The sequence below is a fragment of the Glycine soja genome, chromosome 5 (genome assembly GCF_004193775.1).
Source record: "Glycine soja cultivar W05 chromosome 5, ASM419377v2, whole genome shotgun sequence".
Lineage (NCBI taxonomy): Eukaryota > Viridiplantae > Streptophyta > Magnoliopsida > Fabales > Fabaceae > Glycine > Glycine soja.
Genome location: NC_041006.1, coordinates 37,296,761 through 37,316,124, shown reverse-complemented (window position 1 = coordinate 37,316,124; position 19,364 = coordinate 37,296,761). Strand labels below are relative to the sequence as shown.

The 19,364-nt window shown below is 32.3% G+C and overlaps 2 protein-coding genes across 7 annotated transcripts; one reads left to right on the top strand and one right to left on the bottom strand.

Moving 5' to 3' along the window:
- Positions 1 to 4,505: 4,505 nt before the first annotated feature.
- On the top strand, positions 4,506 to 6,575 carry LOC114411362 (dynamin-related protein 4C-like). Its single transcript, XM_028375065.1, has one exon. It carries the CDS (start codon positions 4,506 to 4,508, stop codon positions 6,531 to 6,533), a length of 2,028 nt encoding a protein of 675 aa, XP_028230866.1. The 3' UTR covers positions 6,534 to 6,575.
- A 281-nt stretch (positions 6,576 to 6,856) lies between these two features.
- On the bottom strand, positions 6,857 to 18,524 carry LOC114412972 (probable LRR receptor-like serine/threonine-protein kinase RFK1). 6 transcript variants are annotated; one of them, XM_028377097.1, is made up of 25 exons: positions 18,410 to 18,522; positions 18,198 to 18,328; positions 16,430 to 16,601; positions 16,129 to 16,200; positions 15,924 to 15,992; positions 15,773 to 15,844; positions 15,463 to 15,534; positions 15,274 to 15,345; positions 15,121 to 15,192; positions 14,913 to 14,984; positions 14,739 to 14,810; positions 14,580 to 14,651; positions 13,627 to 13,698; positions 13,251 to 13,316; positions 12,752 to 12,814; positions 12,442 to 12,486; positions 12,318 to 12,361; positions 11,106 to 11,497; positions 10,837 to 11,035; positions 9,594 to 9,743; positions 8,907 to 9,025; positions 8,606 to 8,816; positions 8,001 to 8,232; positions 7,767 to 7,917; positions 6,857 to 7,638 (listed from the first exon to the last, which is right to left on the bottom strand). In XM_028377097.1, the coding sequence occupies exons 2-25, from the start codon at positions 18,301 to 18,303 to the stop codon at positions 7,351 to 7,353; spliced, it is 2,955 nt and encodes a 984-aa protein (XP_028232898.1). In that variant the 5' UTR covers positions 18,304 to 18,328; positions 18,410 to 18,522; the 3' UTR covers positions 6,857 to 7,350. The 6 variants fall into 6 exon arrangements, with proteins under 6 accessions (XP_028232898.1, XP_028232897.1, XP_028232902.1 ...); XM_028377096.1 differs by having other exon boundaries at positions 18,198 to 18,524; XM_028377101.1 differs by lacking the exon at positions 16,430 to 16,601.
- Between the last annotated feature and the right edge of the window lie 840 nt (positions 18,525 to 19,364).

Below are 19,364 nucleotides of genomic sequence, written 5' to 3'. Positions count from 1 at the left end.
GCACACACCAAATGCCTCATAATTAATTAATAAGGTCACTATCATTTATTGGCTTGTGACCAGTTCTGCGGAAGGAGAATGTAGTGTTCTTGGTTGATAGCTAAATTGAGTTACATGGGAATTCGCCGACTCTAGAACAGGAAGATTCGAAGGTAGTTTTCCATCAGCGTCAGCTAGAAGCATAATGACGAGTACAAAATGGCTATTTCCTACCAAAATAGATTGGTGGATCTCAAATTATGATTATAACAAAGTGAATCTCAATTCTCAAGCACTACAATAAGAAAAGAATACAAATTTGATGATATTTGAATTTGATTCCCACACGAATAAAAAGAAAACATTAAATTCTTACTAAATGACATAATTTAGTGTCATAGATATATATAAATCTGACTGACAAGTATCATTAAGTGATGAGGGAGGGATATATCTGTTTAAAAAAACTTACTATTAAATCTTATCAAAATCAAATCCAAAAAAATAAAAATAAAGGACATAATAAATTAAATGTAACGATATTTATAAAGATAAAAAACCATATTTTATCAAAAAGATTCATCACGTACTTGTTTTCAGTAGTGTAGTCCAATTTAAACTACAGGATTATTTTAGAAAATAAAATAACTATTTTTTATTGCTAATGAGAAAATCAACATAAAGTTGATATATATTCGTGTGTATACACATATAACAAATCATACATATATATTTAAAAAAATTATCCGCTAATTTTCTTATAAAAAAACTAAGATTAATTACTTTATTTTTAGTCATGGAAGAAGTTCCATAAAATATTAGGCATTTGAAATCTTCTTTGTAGGTTATGCATGTAACCAAAGCAACTCTCCAGCAAGAAAAAGACTTGGGGATCATCCAAGACAAGAGCTTCCCGACACTTGAGTGTTTCTATTTAACTCTTTTCCCCCCCTTTCTTGCATAACGCCAGGGCACCCTTTGAATCGTTGGCAATTACTCACGGCTAAAAATAAAATATAGCATACTAAAACTTCTTATTTGGAGATTGTTTATTAAAAAATAAACAATTTGCTGAGAAAAATGGTTTCCTAATACTGACTGGGCAATAAATTAATTAACTTATAAACTCCAGTCTGTCATGAATGTCACAAAGAAAAGAATTTTGTTCATACACTTTACATAAAATTTAAAAGAGTACCAACAGACATTATAGACATATCATGGGGTTCACATCACATCATACAATATATAAATTTCGATGATGGTGAAAATTATAATAATTTTCTTTATTGATTTTCTTTTCAGGTAGGGTATATAGCAGAACAGAACCCCACTTAGCTTGATACTTGGAGCCATTGGGTGATGTTTCAATCTATTACAAATTCAATTAGCAACCTATAGCCGGCTAAATAATAGTATGACTGCGAAGATGAGTTGATTGAGTTCACTTTAAAATATTGTATCATCGATTCGTCATGTTCGTTTACTCACACAAGCAATTGGCATGGATATAATTAGCCAGCTTACTATACCTGTAATTTTATGTTTGAGTTTAGTTTTCATTTATGCTATCAATCCGAAATTAATAAAATTGATTTTATTTATAATTTATAAAATAATTATTATAAAAAATAACAATTTTATCATACATGCAGTAGTTTATAATTAAATAATTAAATGACAGTATATTTAAATTATTTTTTATATTTTGTTCAATTATGGATGAAATATTTCTAATATTTTTTTACACTGTATGATTTTTCATAAATTTATTAATGAAAAAAATTAAGGAGAATATCAGTATTTTCATCATTAATGAAATATTTTGTTATATTAAATAGGAATAAATTATAGGTATAAGACTTTCCAAATTGGAGAGGAAATTATGGAAATGAATCATAATCATATAATCATTTGAGTTTAAACAAATCATCATTATTGGTATATATAATATAATGCTAAAATTCAAAATAAATTTATTTTCATTGAATAAGATTATAATAACTCTAAAATTTAACTATATATATAAAAGAACTTAGAATTTAAAATTGAAATAAAATAAAAACTAAAAATGAGTAACAGTATTTGAGAAGAATAAAAAATTATAAAAAGTAAAATAAAATGCTCAATAGTCTATGGAAAAGAAGCCATACATGATTAGACGAAGAATCGAATAACTCTTAAAATCAATCTTATAGTTTTATTTAAGAATGAAATCTTAAACTTATGAATGTTATAACATAGGAATGTATAAAATTTTCACTATCCAATGGAATGAATATAACTCAGATGATAATATACAATGTGTTTGTGGAAATGACTTATGTTTGATTGTAGAATAGTACAAGGGTCTATCTTCTAAAGTTCCTAAAAAAATTATTTTAAAATAAGTGTTGCATTTTAATTTTAATATAATATTAATTATTTTTTATCATTAAGTGTCACTGTAATTCTTCAATGTAATAAATATTAATATTAAAGTTATTTTTTAAAAATTACTATTATCTTTAATTTATTTATTAATTTTTATTGATATGTGTGAACAATATAGGATAACACTTCTTTGATTGAGGGAGTATCTTTTATGAAAAAAATTGTTGATATTATACTCCCTCCATTATTATACACATGTCTTTTACGGAAGGAGTAATTAAAAAAATATGTGTATAATTAATTATCAATGTAAGTTTTATTATTTTTATGGGATTAAATTCCAAATTTTTTATTAGAAATTTGAGAGAAATAAAGCATAAATATTGTATTCATAATTTTTGTAATTTGCAAATACTATTTTTTTATTATTTTGAAACGAGGTTTATTTTGTTATTGAAACTTATTAATCTTGTGATCTTTCAAATGCCACGAGTCATGATTAATTGGTGTTATAAATTTCTCAAAAAAAATTTCCTTTTTTTTATTATTTTGATAGTTTTTTTTTACCGAATATTATTTTGAAAGTTAAAAAAATGGGTTAAAGTTAATTTATTTTAATTAAGGTCCTTTTGAATAAACTTTTTTATAAAAATTTATAGAAGAAAGAAATAAGAAAAAATAAATTATTTTATCTGGTAAACTAAAATTAAATTATACTACATGTAAATTAAAAAAAAAAAACTTTTTGAAAAAGTGAAAATCATGGGCCATAAAAAGGGATTTAACTAGAACATATAAAATTGATGGTCCCGAGGTTGTTTGTGTTGGCCCAGTAGAAGAATGAAAATCATGGGCCTTTGCATATTCCACAGAGTATTGCGTATTGGCACTACCCAAGTGGGTAGCTATATTTTCAAAATGTCCCTTTGGAAACACAGCCGAAATGTGTTTCAATTACGTACATCAAATAAAAAAAATAAAATACAATAAAATTACAATTTTGTTGTATACTTCATAATTGAAATTGTGTTTTATTTTTTCATCTCCATTTATCTAACAGAAACACTAAGGGTAAAAGAAACATAAAAAATAACAAAAATAAGATTTAGTTGTATGGAATCGTATTTTTGTTGTTTTGTTTTTTTGCCCCTTTGTTTGTAAAGGAAAATACGATTTTAGATAACTAATAAAGTACTATAAACTTTTAGTTTTACTAGGATTTAATCGAAAACTAAAAGTCATAAAAATAAAAATTCTTCTCCTAAAAATAAATGGCCCATAATTTCATAATTATAGAGAATAGAATTACTCTAAACCTCTACAATTTATTTCATTAGAGTTTATATTAAATAATTTAAATTCTTTAAAAATAAAAATGAAACAAATTAATTTTTCTTTCTTAATTCTAAAATTCCAAATATTAAGAGAACTTTATATTATTATTAAATAGTAGTAGTATTTTTTTTAATCAATGATGAAAACTTATTTATTTTCCATCGCATCGTTTATCATCTACTAGTATTTTCTCTGTTTATCCCTTCCTTTTCCTGTCACCATTTTCCATACTAATTAAATAGCACCATATATTAATTTTTATTTTATTTTAAGACAACAAAAGCAATAGCCAAAGATTTTCTCACAAGTCACAGGTAGGTCACGACCATACATATGCCATAGTATGTGAGAGACTACGAAGCATGTTATCATTGGTAATAACTACTCATAATTATAAGTAAAACTTTACAGCTTCCTCAGATGAATTATAAAATTAATAGTCCCTTTTCCTAAACTACATTCCCTTCAGTTTTTTTTTTTAGTACATATTCCCCTTCAGGTTTGGTTTTACTACAACTACTTGAATTGAATTAATTAATGTAAATATTTGCGGCAATTCAATTACTACCATGCATTTAACTTGAAACCTTTCAATTACCTAAACATGGAAGACCCCAACAGCTCTGTAACTGCAGTTCCCATGAAAAGCTCAATTCACGCTTGCTTTCAACTTTCAAGATGCCAAACCAACTGTCCTTTCCTTTCATTTTCCTCTTAGTTTTTTTTAATCTATAAATATGCATTTAAGCTCAGGCTTTTTACTCACTCACTCATCATAAGCATAAGCATACATTTGACCATTGTGATTGTGATTGAAAATGGCTGGAGGAAAGAGAATTATCAGTAAGGCTATTGTTGAATCATCTGTTACTCGACGTGAAACTGACCCATCTGAAGAACAGCCTCAGCCTCTTGCTATTGTTGCACCAATTGTGTCCTCTTATAATGAGAGGATACGTCCAGTTCTTGATGCTATGGAAAATCTCAGGCGCCTTAACATTTCAAAGGAGGGAATTCAGCTTCCTTCCATTGTTGTTGTTGGTGATCAATCTTCTGGGAAATCAAGTGTTCTTGAATCTCTTGCTGGTATCAACTTGCCACGTGGCCAAGGCATTTGCACTAGGGTGCCCTTGGTCATGAGGCTCCAAAACCACCCTTTTCCAACCCCAGAGCTTATGTTGGAGTTCAATGGAAAAATCGTCTCCACTGATGAAGCAAACGTTTCTCATGCCATAAATGCTGCCACAGAAGAGCTTGCAGGCCATGGTAAAGGGATTTCCAACAACCCTTTGACTTTGCTGGTGAAGAAGAATGGTGTTCCTGATCTCACAATGGTTGATCTTCCTGGTATAACTCGGGTTCCAGTTCATGGTCAACCTGAGAACATTTATGACCAGATTAAAGACATGATCATGGAGTACATTAAGCCAGAAGAAAGTATTATCTTGAATGTTCTTTCTGCTAGTGTTGATTTCACTACATGTGAGTCTATTAGAATGTCTCAGAGTGTTGACAAAACTGGCCTCAGGACACTGGCTGTGGTCACAAAGGCAGACAAGTCTCCTGAGGGCTTGTTAGAAAAAGTTACTGCTGATGATGTGAACATAGGTCTTGGTTATGTTTGTGTGAGAAACCGCATTGGTGATGAGTCTTATGAGGATGCTAGAGTGGAAGAACAGATGCTGTTTGAGTCCCATCCACTTCTTTCCAAAATAGACAAGTCTATGGTGGGTGTTCCAGTTTTAGCACAGAAACTGGTTCAGATTCAGGCAATCAGCATATCTAAAACTTTGCCAGAAATAGTTAAAAAGATCAATGAGAAGCTAGCTAACAATTTGTCTGAGTTGGAAAAGTTGCCAACAAACTTGGCTTCAGTAGCTGATGCCATGACAGCTTTTATGCATATTATCGGATTGACTAAGGAATCTCTTAGAAGAATTCTTCTTAGAGGAGAATTTGATGAGTATATGGAAGACAAAAACATGCATTGTACTGCCCGGTTGGTGGAGATGCTTGATTCCTTCACAAATGATCTTTACACTTGTGCTGAAAGTGATGCAAGCAAGAATTTTCTTATGCAAGAGATAAAGGTGCTGGAGGAGGCAAAGTGGATTGGTCTTCCAAATTTCATGCCTCGCACTGCTTTTCTTTCTATATTGCAAGGGAAGGTGAATGGGATTGCCAACAAGCCTATAGGTTTTGTTGAAAATGTGTGGAACTATCTGGAAAATGTGCTGATTTCAGTTATCACGCGTCACTCTGAAAACTACTACCAGCTTTTGATGTCTACCAGGCGTGCAAGTGAGGTTCTTATTTCTAAGAAGAAGATAAGTTCCACAAAACATGTAAGAGAGGCCATCCAAATGGAGATGCATACTGATTACACTTGTAATCCTGAGTTTGTGAAGGAATACAACAAGTTAATATCTCAGCAAGATGCTTTTCTGAATGATGTTTTGAACAATGAGGATAATCCATCACATGTGAATCTTGAAGGTGTGGGCAACATTGAAGTTGGTCATTTGAGGCAATACCCATCGTCTGTGCTTGCTCAAGCATTTGATTTGAAGGTTAGGATGATTTCGTACTGGAAGATAGTGCAGAGACGATTGATTGACACAATTGCCTTACATCTTATGCTTAGTATTAACAATCTTGTTAACGAGGATTTGGAGAAGGAGATTGTTCAGGATCTGTTATCCCCTAGTAGTGGTGGGTTAGAGAGGTTGTTGGAGGAGTCACCTTCAATTTCTGGGAAGCGTGAAAAGCTGCAGAGGAGTCTCAAAGTCCTAAGGGAGAGCAAGGAAACTGTTGCTCACATAATTGACCGAATTGCAACCCATTGAAGGTGTTCGTGAATGTTACCTATTCTCTATATTATCCCGAGCGAACCGTTAGTAGTTTAAGTTGTCTTTTAGTTATATTTTATGAAAGTATGTTTGGTTTAAGATTGTTTATGAAAGTATTTTATGAAAGTATGTTTGTGTTGCATCTTCTTCCTAAATACCTGATTATACACAAGTTTGCAGCACCTTTATAATGGATTAGAATCAAGGGTGCGTATATGGTCCGTGATCATTTTAGGAAGAAGATGCAACACAAACATACTTTCATAAAATACTTTCATAAACAATCTTAAACCAAAAGAGAAAAAAAGTACACAGCTGACAAAAAGGAGAAACGCAATGTGCCGTACGTTCTTAAGTTGATATAACAAACAGGTTTTCAGTCACCCAAAGATTAATAAGACACGCATTAACCTAATATTCAAAAATGATATTTGCTATAACACCCAAGTTCAAGGGTGCGTATGTACAAAAGGAGTTCATATGTCCCTCTTAAATGAGAAATTAGTATATGGTCCGTGATCATTTTAGTTCAAGAAATCTTCACATGACACGCCAATTTTTGTTTTCATAAATTGGAAACATGAGATTGTGTCATATGAAGATTAACTAGGATTACACCAAACCATACAATAATTTCTCAAAATGAAATACCAAGGTTAAAAAAAAAGTACCCTTCAAGAGCAATTATAAATTTACACGGATCTAGATGTAAATATATTCTCAGCTATGCTCTAAGGATATCTCATGTTGCAATATGGTCATTGCCAAATGTTTAGGGAGAGCTAAGTGTAAGGACTTCTGTTGACTTGTTTGTTTAGCTTGTACTCAAACTGTGATTTTCCCTTTGTTGATGAATGTCCCTCATGGCTTTAAACCTTAAATCTTCACTAAAATCAGTTGGTTGTTGGATAGCATTTGGAATGCTGATTCTCCCTTCAAGCATGTTTACAACCTCAGACATTGTAGGCCTATGTGAAGGTGATACAGAGGTGCACAGGAGAGCTACTTTCATCAAAGTTATAGCTTCAGTTGGGTTTACCTCTGATCGCAACCTTTCATCAACCATCTCTATTAAATTTTCTGCACGCTGCAGATGAAATGCCTGCAATGGGAATTTTGTTATCTTTCTTTAGAATGGTGAAAATATGGATATTTGCATTGGATAACTACCAAAACAAAAGGGATTCATAATGTCAAAAATGTATCAGGGATTGAAGCATAGTAGAATACCTTGTCTAAAAGGCAAACACAATTATCACTTGGCATAAAATTCTTGTAGTTCTTCCCACTAACAACTTCGAAGACCACAACCCCATAACTGTAAACATCAGCCTTGTAAGACAAGTAACCCCATAATGCATATTCTGGTGCCATATATCCTCTGCAAAACAAAATTAACAGATTACAATTCATGATCAATAAAACTTTTATTGAGTATTTATCATCAAGGGAGAGATAACTAACATTGTCCCAGCGATTCGGGTGGTGACATGGGTTTTCTCTTCATCAAGCCTAGCCAGCCCAAAGTCAGATATTTTAGGGTTTAAATTCCCATCCAGTAACACATTAGTAGCTTTGATGTCTCGATGAACAATCTTGAGTCTTGATTCTTCGTGTAGAAATGCAAGACCTTTTGCTATGCCAATACAGATCCTAAGCCTTGTTGCCCAATCAAGTTTAAGTTGATCTTTTGAGCCTATAAGATGCAAAAAGAAATTATGGTTGAATTAATATGAATCACGGTTGCAAAATTCTCTGGCCTTGCTGCTAAAGTGATAGAAATGGGAAAAAGGAAAAGTTTAACAGTATAAAAATCTAAGCACAGGGTAATAATTGAATTAATTTGTCTAGAAAAAAGGGGAAGGAAAAACAACTAGCTGTAGCATTCATTCATTCCTTATTTTATATCCTGAAAAATGGAAAAGGGTGGGAAACAAACTTCCTCAGATTAATCAGATCTCCTAGTGATTTCTCATAATGAACACTTGGCACCTTATCTTACAAAACATATAATAAATGACAAGGCAAAAGACAAACATAATAGTTTGCACTCCTGGGTAGAAACTCACTGAATAAAGCATGAGCCAGGCTATTATTTTCCATGTACTCATACACCAATATCAATTGATCCCCTTCAATGCAAAATCCATGAAGTTTCACAAGATTAGGGTGTTGCAAACAAGATATCATGCCTATCTCATTCAAAAATTCACCGTTTCCCTGCCGTGACCTTGATGAGAGTTGCTTGACTGCTACCAATGTACCATCAGATAATTGACCCTGCAATCCAACAATTGTTTAGAATTCTAAATGTTAGAGAGGAACATCAATTTTTATGCTTGGAAGAAAAAAGGGCGTTCACTCTAATACCTTGTAGACAGGACCAAAACCACCTTCTCCAATCTTGTTATCAGGACTGAAATCCTCAGTGGCATCTCTAATTTGTTTTAACGTAAATGTCCCCGTTAAACAATCTCGTCTTTCAGTATCTGTTCAATATGTCAGCCGTAAAATAAGTGTTCCAGAGGAACAACCAATTTCATTTTACGTAGTAAGTTAAACGTATCTGCATTATTTAAGAGTATTTGAGGAAAGTACAAATGCTTGTTATGTGTCAAACTGCATAGAAATGCTTGTCACCATAAAAGGCAATAAGTGGATGCAAATAATTCATACGCATAAAACACCACCCACATAAGAGATAAATCGTTATCTCCAATCCTCAAAGGCTATTGGATCCAAGAATGAATACTTTTCTAAATGCACATTCTTGGATGCCTTGGAGGCCATAGTAAAAAATTAAGGCAAGTTTTTTGCTTTTGACCTATTATCTTAACCTTCATACCCACTTTGGCCATAGTGAATCCCTAAGGAGGTCTATCATTATGGGCACTATATTCAATCTTACCTGACCACGTCTTGTAGCACCTAGCTAACTTCACAGTTCCAAGACGCTAAGTCAAGTGATTGACTTTTTGGGAAGTTTGAACTTGGAAATCTTTAAGAAGCAAATCAAGTGAACTAATTTCAGAATGGTAAAAACATGATAGTATTTACCTTTTATTTTCCTAATTATTCCTTTGAAGTAGCCCTTCCACCAAAAGATTCCAACTATGATAATGACAAGGCATAGAGCTGTAACTCCAAATCCAACTCCAACGATTATCTTATGCCTTACATTTTTTTGGTCTGTACAAGGTTTAGAATCTGGAAAAGAAAAAAAAATCATGAGATCTAATTATCTCAAGAAAATGGTGCCAAAATATTTAAATTAGAACTACAACTTTCAAATATTAAGAAGCTTAGTTCTAATGCCGAATATAGAGAAATTCATAATTGGCTTGCCCAATGGATAGGGAAGCATGTTTACTTTCCAAGTCCCATTCAATAATACAATGAACAAATTGTAGCGTGTAAGAAAAATTCTAGAGTTCCAACAATTTAAGATATCACAACTCCATTTCGTTCCCTTTGAATGTTATTCGTATAAAAAATATCCCATAAATTCTTCCATATAGCAAGGGCAGGACAATTATGCTTATTTCTCATACCAGTGAAATGGAAAAATTAAACAAACAAGCTCATTATCCATCTATATGAATAAAGGATGGTTGTGGAGAATAAGAGAGCTGTCTTACTGCAATGCCTTTTTTCATTATGCATATATAAACTTGTTTAAACAATAAAGATTACCAGATAAAATATAGCACCATCGTGAAGTTGAAGGTTACTATCTATAATTGTTGAAAATAAAGTGCCCAAGAAATCATTAACAAATTTTACAAAGCTCTAGGTTTGCTACATCTAACTGACTCTGAAAGTTCGCACAAGCTAATGAGACTAGATAATGAGTTGATACAATTGCTAATGTTGCAGGTAAGGGTGTCATTTTACTGAACTCTTGAGCATACAAATATAAAAACAGTAATTAGTCCCAGATAAGTTGAGAACACAAAACAGTATAGAAGAGTAGCTGTGGTTGGACTACCTCCATCTAAGTTTGGCTCAGACTCAAAGTACTCAACCCATGCTAATCATTGTTAGTGAGGAGCTAAGAATTTTCAAATTGGAACTTTTTTACAAATACTAATAGAGTTATACAAGAAAAACTGAGGAAAGATGTCCTGTCATAACTAACCTAGTAGCCTGTTTTTATATTACATACACTAAAATATCCCTTAGAGGAACTGAAATACGTAAAATGACCTGCAGTTGAGATGCTATCTTATAATCCAATATCTAACAAAAAGTCATCCATATTAAAATTACAATACACAAGCTGAATCATCATGCAACTCACCAGAAACAATAGAGAAAGCTGATATGAGGGGACCATAAACTCCACTAACAGGAATCCTTGTAGTCCCCTTGCCAGCCCAGTAGAATTGAATCTCCAGAATATTGTCTGTTACATTGACATTATATAAGGACAGTATATACGGTTTTTGAGCAACATGCGTTTCACCTTCAATATTAAAATCCTTCCTAAATAATGCTCCCTGAAACAGAGCAATCTTATTAAATCCTGATGTGGCCAGCAAAACACAATTCCAATATTTTGAGCAATACCTGAACATAAATATCAAATAAGCGCCTCCCAAGACTACTGTATGTGTTATCGTTTGAAAATTGTATTTCTGCAAAGTGGAGTTTTACAGTATATTTCCCATTTTCCATGCAATAGCGAAAATAAGTAAGTGAAATTGGAGCAACACGAGCCGTTTTATATAGTTCAGGCAAATTTGAAGACGGCAAAGACCTAATGTAACGTGAATTTAGGTAATCACCATCATCCAAGAAATCTCCAGTGCTGCTAAATCCCCAGTGATTTTCATAATCAATGAAATATTTAGCAGCACTACTACCTAACGCACCATCATCTCCTACATATTGAATATTTTCATCATTTTCCATCACCTTTACATTCTTTCCACCACAATTAACATGAAAACAGTGTGAATCTGCAATAATAGAAAAATGAAGTTAGGAAAAAAATATCACAGAACAATTGTGCATCAACCATAATGAAAAAAAATTACATTCTAGGATGATCACGGTGTACTATTTCTTTTTTGGTTGTTCAAATCTCAAACCAGTTGAAAGTTAAGATATAATAATGACAATCAGTACACTATATGCCAATAAAATAATACAGTTATATACACTTTCAATTAAAGTTGAGCTCTTCTAGGCTTCTTGAATGAATTTAAGCTGTCAGAATTAATTCAGTGATAAATTTATCCAATTTTATATTTCCTACTTTTCACGTTCAGCCGTGTGTATCTTGTGAAAATAACAAATCCAGGAACAAAAAAAATTATAGAATTTATAACTCAAAAAGTCATCAAACTATATGTGCTTGACAAAATCCGGATTGGATGCAGAATAATATATATAAAAAAAATAAGATTAAGCAATTAACTTAAAACAGGAAAAAAAATTGAAATCAAAAGGAAAAAAAGAAAAACGAATATTATATGCACATGGATAGATACATCATACATGCATACCAAGCATCAACACCTACCATTTTATCCATCTATATGTATGTTCAATTATTTGTGATGTGGATATATACATGCATATACGCTGTAGCAGATGTGCAAGGGTGCTCTATAACTTTCAAAGCTGAAATGCATCAAACTTCAAATTGATCATTCCTTTTTAAAGGAAAGGGGACCTTATAACGCATGTTAGTATGCAAAAGAAATTGTCATGTAAATTCTGAGACTTGATAAAGTAGCAAAAGGGCCCAAATATAGAATAAGTATATATACTTACATGCAGGACAATTGGAGATCTTTGAACATGGAAGAAGCCCCCGTCTGTCAAGAATCGACATCGACAGTGGTACCAAATTAGTTCACTCAAATGCTTAAAACAACAGAAAAAGATAGTTTCTTACAATTTGGTCCCTGAGAAGCTCCGGAACAAGTTTAAGTTTAAATTTCTGCCAAGTTAGACAAGGTGAAACAATCATTAGCTTTACAATAACATGAAAAACATTGCTATTTATACATCATTTTTATGCCACTTTCCTATAATAAAACAGAAAAAACACACATTCCAAAACACTACTGTGCATACATGCAAGCACACACATACACTATGTTTATTTCCCAAAACTAGAAAAAGTATGTAGAAAGTGCAAGAATTAAGGCGTATAAGTAACAAAGGCACAGGAATAATTATTGCGAAAGACTTTGCATTCTGACAGGTAATCTCTACAAGCAGGTTGATCTGGTCCTTGCCACGTAAAATTGTTGTAAGAAAGGTCACTGCATGCAAATATCAGAAAAAAAAAAGTATATTATCAACAGTCAAATGTTTTTAATTGTACCACCATATACACAATCATATTCTTCAGTTCATGCAGAATCTATCCAAGATGCTATTTTACTGCAGTTGAACCAGAAGACTTATAACAGATTCATTGGCTAGAAAACTTTGGTACATAGTGTGTTGCAGAGGAATAAAAAAATCTATAAACAAGAAAAATTTGTAACCTAATAAAAATAATTTTCTCACAAAACAAATTTAAGAATTCCTATACAGAGAAGCAGAAAGATATATAAGTGAGCTTAAAATTTAAATTGCTAGCTCCCTCATCCTACTGATTGCAAGAATATCAGCAGCTCATAATACACTTGCATTGGAACAATAAAATATACTTTTTGCAATATTAAAGTTGAATTGACTGAGTAAGAAACATACAGACTGCTTCCATCCTTCAAGAGTGACTCAGGTAGATTACCACTTAGCATGTTGCCAGTTAGGAAGCTGGAAACAAAAAAAAAAAAAAAACAATGGAAAAGGGTTTACTATTACAACATTTTAACTCAGGCAATAAAAGGGAACACTTTTTGTATGTGTCTGCTTACATGGTTCTTTCTAAACACAAACTCAACTTGAGGGTAAATATTAAAATAATACCTCCTTCACTCCACACTTGCTGATATTCTTGCCGGTGCATTGGTTTTTATTAGATGAGTTTCATCTCTTTTATGATTGTTGGGAGAAAGAAGATAAATTACTTATTCTACTTATAGTTTAATGCAGCATATTTTAAAATTTAGAGAAGCTTGCTTACAGAAATCTCAGATGCCCCACAGGTACATCGATGACTGGTATTTCCCCAACCAACTTATTGAAACTGACGTCCCTTCAAATGTTCAAGAAATAGTATAAATTTTCAGGGTTAAAAAGTTTGAATTCCGAACTAGAATTATGTGAATATACAACTAATTTTTTTTCTTATGCATTAGCGTTTAATTTTTATGTACATTCATCAATGAAATTAGCATGTTGCCGTGCTATATATCTACCCTAGCATACATGAAACCAACTTTTACTTCCAAATTAATGCTCAACTTAACGCAATTAACCAAAGTTCTGATATTACCTTACACATAAATTTAGATTTTCCTCAAAATTTCTTATGAACATTTAGTCCCCTTGTTCGTGGACAAAATTTTCCATCTCCTATCATATGTCTTTCACAAACTTGAACTAATAAAACTGCATGTTTCGTTGGATATGTAAAAAACGAAGGAATGCTGATGGGAACTGGAAGTTAGGGGCAGTTATGACAGTTATTGGTAGAAAGTAGGGGCACTAATTATCAAAATATGTAATAATACTATCATTAGCAATTATTTATTATTAGAATATTTTCAATAGTAACTGTGATGCGGCTGACAGTTTAGGGCAGGAAGTTAGTGTTAATATATTTAATTCACTATAATTTGTTGTTAATATGATTAGTACAACTGTTAGTTAGTTTCAAGTACAGCTGTTAGCATAACTGTCAAATGACTTATATATATACTTATCCAATTGATGAATACAATCGATGAATTCATTTTACCAATTCATTCTGTTAACAGTTAGGAGCAGTAACATATTAAATATGTGTTTTATAGGGGAATAGAATCAATCATACATGTGTTGTTTTCTAGAAATATGATATTTGTGTTTGCTTCGATAATAAAAGAATTGAAAAGATCAGAAAACTGACACAAAAAATTCAAAATTTCTACTTACAACATATTCAAATTCTTCATGCTCCAGAAGTAACTAGGAAGCTCCCCAGTAATATGACAATTTCTCAAAACTCTACATTGAAAATCCTGAATTACTTTAAATTAAACAATAGCAGAGAACATATGCCAACTATTTTTTAACACACAGAACTCAACATACAATATTGTCATTCCTGTCATGTTTCTTAACATAGGAAAATCCTGACTTGGACTATTTATGTCACTAATCTTCCTGTATCAAATTTTCCCCCATGAGCTAAATATAGATGTAACAAGACAAACAAGAGAAAACATTAGTTAAACAAACAAAAATATTAGTAAGCATTTTACTTACAACTGATTTAAATTACTCAAAAGAGATATATTTGATGGGATACGGCCCTCCATTCCACTTGCAAGCATATCTCTTCAATGATGTGCATTATAATGAGAATATCCATCTTAATAACCATAATGAAGGCTTTATCTATTGTGAAAATTTAGAGTGCATTTGAAGTATTGTTGAAAACAAGAATAAAAAAAATGAATTGCAATTATCTCACAATCTTTCAAGTGATTTCCAATTCTGTATGAAGCTAGGTATTTCTCCGTTGAAACTGTTATCACTTATCCTGCTGCAGTGCACCATGAAATGATATTTATCAGGGAAAGTGTAAGTATTTACTTTCTAAGTGAAACAGTTAATCGGAACTTACAAATCTGTCAAATTCTGCAACTTAGCAAATGTCACCGGTAACTTCCCAGATAATTTATTGGATGATAAAATCCTGCAAAGATAATGTTGCATGTAAAAACAATCAGATAAGGAGTGTTTAATCTTTCAAATTTATTCTGACAGTAATACTACTGAATGTTGGAAAATAAATAGAAATTCATTGTCTTACAAAGTCTTCAGGTTAGAGAGACTTCCAAGTTCGTGGGGAACAACACCAGAAAATTGATTTGCTTCGAGATTCCTGATTTTAGGTCAGAGAAATAAAAGTGAAAAAAGTAAGATAAATGCACTATGTCATTAATTATAACTAGGTACTGGTAAATAATCACAATACATGGCTAAAATATTGCTTGAAACTTCCAGAATCATATAATGGCACAAGAAAATGAGCCTGAAGTTTCACTATTTAACTTCAATCAACATAAAGTCATAAATCATCAGAAAATAAAAAAATAAGAAAAGTTTATTAATAAACTTACAGGTATGTTAGAGTGGTAATACTTCCCAACTCCTTAGGAATTTCCCCAAATATACGATTAACAAATAGAGAGCTGCACAGTATAGCAACCGTATTTAATACAAAAGGCAAGTAACTAGATGAAAACTTTCAATTAATTGATAAGAACTTACATATTAGTTAGTTTTGTTGAACCCCACTCCTTTGGAATCGTACCACTTAGGTAGTTCAAAGCAAAATCACTACAATCAAAGCAAATTTCATTTCAATTGGCAAGGTGACAAGTTCCACCAAAATGGGAACAAAATTAGTTGAGAAAAAAAAAATTCTTAGTTTTAACGTTAAACAACAGATTTTTAAGGTGTTCATAGTTCTTACACTTGTGTGAGGTTAGGAAGCTTAGCCAAATAAGGTGGAAGCATGCCAGGAAGGTTGAGCCGTTTGAAGGTACTAAAACATGGAAAAATTGTTTAAGAATAAATAAATAGGCTCAGACAAGCAGTATTAAGATTCAATAATAGTGTTTCAGAATTTAAAGTCCACAATGAATTTCTCATACATACGACTATAAGGAAACTATAGATTAAATATATTAAAATCTAGCTATATCAGAAAATATAGCGAAGCATAAACTACTTCAAAGTTCAAAGCATTCAGGATAAGATAAGGAGATTTTTACATCCCAACTACATGACAGGTGTTATTTTCAGAAGTGCAATCACAATCAATGCTGCTTTGAGATCCTTTAGGTGGCTCTGGTGTTAATCTCAGCATTTTACTATGACAAGAATCGCTATCAAACTCCCAATAGGTTGCACCCATCGTGCTAGTGATTTCTTTAAGAGCATCAACTGAAAAAAAATGACACTATAATTATGATATAACAATTAAGTTGTACAGTATAAGAAAAGGAAACAATAACAAATAAAGTTAGATGTTAGAACTTAATAAAGCTTGATATAAGGTATCTCCATATAAAATTAGGGGGACTGACACTAGATTCACTATTTAACTTGATATTGACCATGGAGGAGTAAAAACATTTCAGTGAGTGATTAAGTGTTGTTGCTTGTTAGTAGCTAGCCACCAACTACAATAATGGTGCAAATTAACCAAAGAGGTTGACATGAGCAGCTCCTGTCAATTGAACATAAAATATTTTGTCGATTATCAATTGTATACAAGGATCGATTGGATATTTATACTCCAAAAGGCAAACAGTACTGTAAGTTTCCTACAAGGAATGAGACACCGTTTAGAACAAATAATACCGGCCCAGAATTAAAACCATCAAAATTGATTTCTCAAATGAATTCTTTCTGTGAAAACTTCAGTTACTCCGTGAAATTTTGGACATCAACTGTTTATTTCTATCACTGTTGCTTCTTACTTCTTAGTTCTTACACACTTGCTGGAGATCCACATTGAAAAGTGATATGACTAAAATAATATATATAAATTAGGAGCAACTTTCATAGTTTCACTTTCACTTCAAAAGTTAACTTTTCAAGTTGAATTAGGATCAAATTTAAATTTTAAGATTGTATCACAATTTATCCTAGTAGTTGTAATTGTTATATGGCTTATCAAATCACTCTGAGTTGACTTATGGGATTGAGTTAGGCCATAATTCAAATTTCAAGAACATTTGATGGCATTGTTACATAGACAAAAGAGTATTCATGGAATGCAAAGGTATCGGAGTCTTTCGCAGAGCAAACCAGTCGAGGTTGATCCCAAAAATCACTACAGACTAAACAAAATCGCCCCACCTATTCCCTTCCTCTAACCCCTGTGCAGAATCTAATGTAGAAAGGATACAAAATATTCATAACTCTTTCCAAGTTGGCATTAAACTGAAGGAGCAAATTCCTTTTACTCCGGACTTAATATGCTTTAATACTTGCCTTACCACGAATATAACTATTAGGAACAAGCAACTGGATGGAATTCTTCAAAACAGATCAATAGAATAAAGAAAGAAAAAACACTTCAAAATTGAGGAAAACTTATCATACCAGTGCACCAGTAAGAAGACGTTTTTAGTTCCATTATGTTATTTCTTGATTAAGATGAGCAGGGTGAATTAAAGTCAAGCGACTGTTCATATGGTCAAATTAATTTATAATTGGAACAGTTTCTGTCATTTGACGTACGGCAAAAAGACATTTTTAATAACATGGGACAAACTTATACTACCAAATATTGAAGAAAGTCAAGGTTTTTGGCGCATCAGACCGCAATCATTGCTGCAACAGCAACATTTATTCACCATATTTGAGATGTGTGTTACTAGCAACACAAAAGAGAACAGTGTTGAATAAACCAAGATGCATGATGCAAGCAAAAGCAGCACACAAGCTTTTTGTGTACCCTTCTGACACTTTAATTTGTTCAGGATTCCAACACAAGATGCTGTGACACTGGAATGAATAACGGATTCTTACCCTCCTCTTGGGGTAGTTTGGGTAGTTTGGATTCTGCGTATTCCAGCCATCTGAAGCAACTCAGTGCAAAGAGTAAGAAAGCAAAGAAGGTCCTAGGTAGCATCATCCTCCACCCCGAATGTTTCTTTGACCTGCAACACCAAGTAGTTGTCTTGTTTTGATAACTTAAGTGACTCTGGAAATGGACAGCTGGCAGAATGTGTAGCACGCACTTGATAAAGGCAAAAGCATAATAACGCAGATGGGAGAAGAAAGATCAATAATATCATCAAAGATTCAAAGGAAAATGATAATGTGCACGTGAATGTTGTTTTGCTGTGCGGGATGCTCTCGACCAGAAATAATAGCTTATAGTATTATTTTAGGGAAATTGTATTAATATAAAAATCTTATCCCAAAAGTCATATGACAAAGGGACATAAGAAGAGAGAATGTGAGATAAGATTACGCTTAAACATATGATTTAATAATTTTAATTTCAATTTCAATGATAAAAAATTAGTTTCCCGTTTAATAATTTATAGTGTACTCTACTGCTTGGCCACTCGATCTGTGGGGTACTGGGGGGTCCTTGTTGCATATTAGTAGCATGCTCTTGATTGTATCGTGTTGAACTGTTAGAACAAAAAAGAGAGCATTTTAAACATGAAAGCTCCTTTTCAGCTACAGCCACTGAGTCTCTGACATGACATAAAAATGTTGCGGTCCCTGTGACGACAAAATTACGGATAGGGAATAGATGCCGGAGAAATTGATGTTCTTTCTACTTGTTTTTTTATAATTGAAAGTTTAGGCGGATAGAGTTGAATACAGTTACTCTCATCAAAATATGTCTTAAGGGTGACTGAGTATTTACATATGGTTCATCAATAAAATTTTATATTGATAGTGAAATTTATATTTATATTTTTGTGGAATATAAGTTTAATCTTTATCAACTTAATCAATTTCTATTGGTTGTGCTTTCTACTTTATGAGCCAAGAGAAACAACGGTTGCAACTTGCAAAGAAAGAATTATCATACAAATGTTTATTGGAATTAATATTATTACAACATAGAGATTCTATGTTCTGGCTGGTACAAAATACGAGTTTGTATTAGCATTTGTCATTCGCGTTTAATCAAATTTTTACATAGAGATACACAAAAGCAATTACAAGTTGCTT

Coding starts and splice junctions, on each gene's coding strand:
- LOC114411362 (XM_028375065.1), top strand. CDS start 4,506: ATGGCTGGAGGAAAGAGAATTATCAGTAAGGCTATTGTTGAATCATCT.
- LOC114412972 (XM_028377096.1), bottom strand. CDS start 18,303: ATGATGCTACCTAGGACCTTCTTTGCTTTCTTACTCTTTGCACTGAGT. Junction 16,602..18,197: donor CAAACTACCCCAAGAGGAGG/GTAAGAATCCGT, acceptor ATTTTTTTTCAG/TTGATGCTCTTAAAGAAATC. Junction 15,193..15,273: donor TTGCAGAATTTGACAGATTT/GTAAGTTCCGAT, acceptor GGTGCACTGCAG/CAGGATAAGTGATAACAGTT.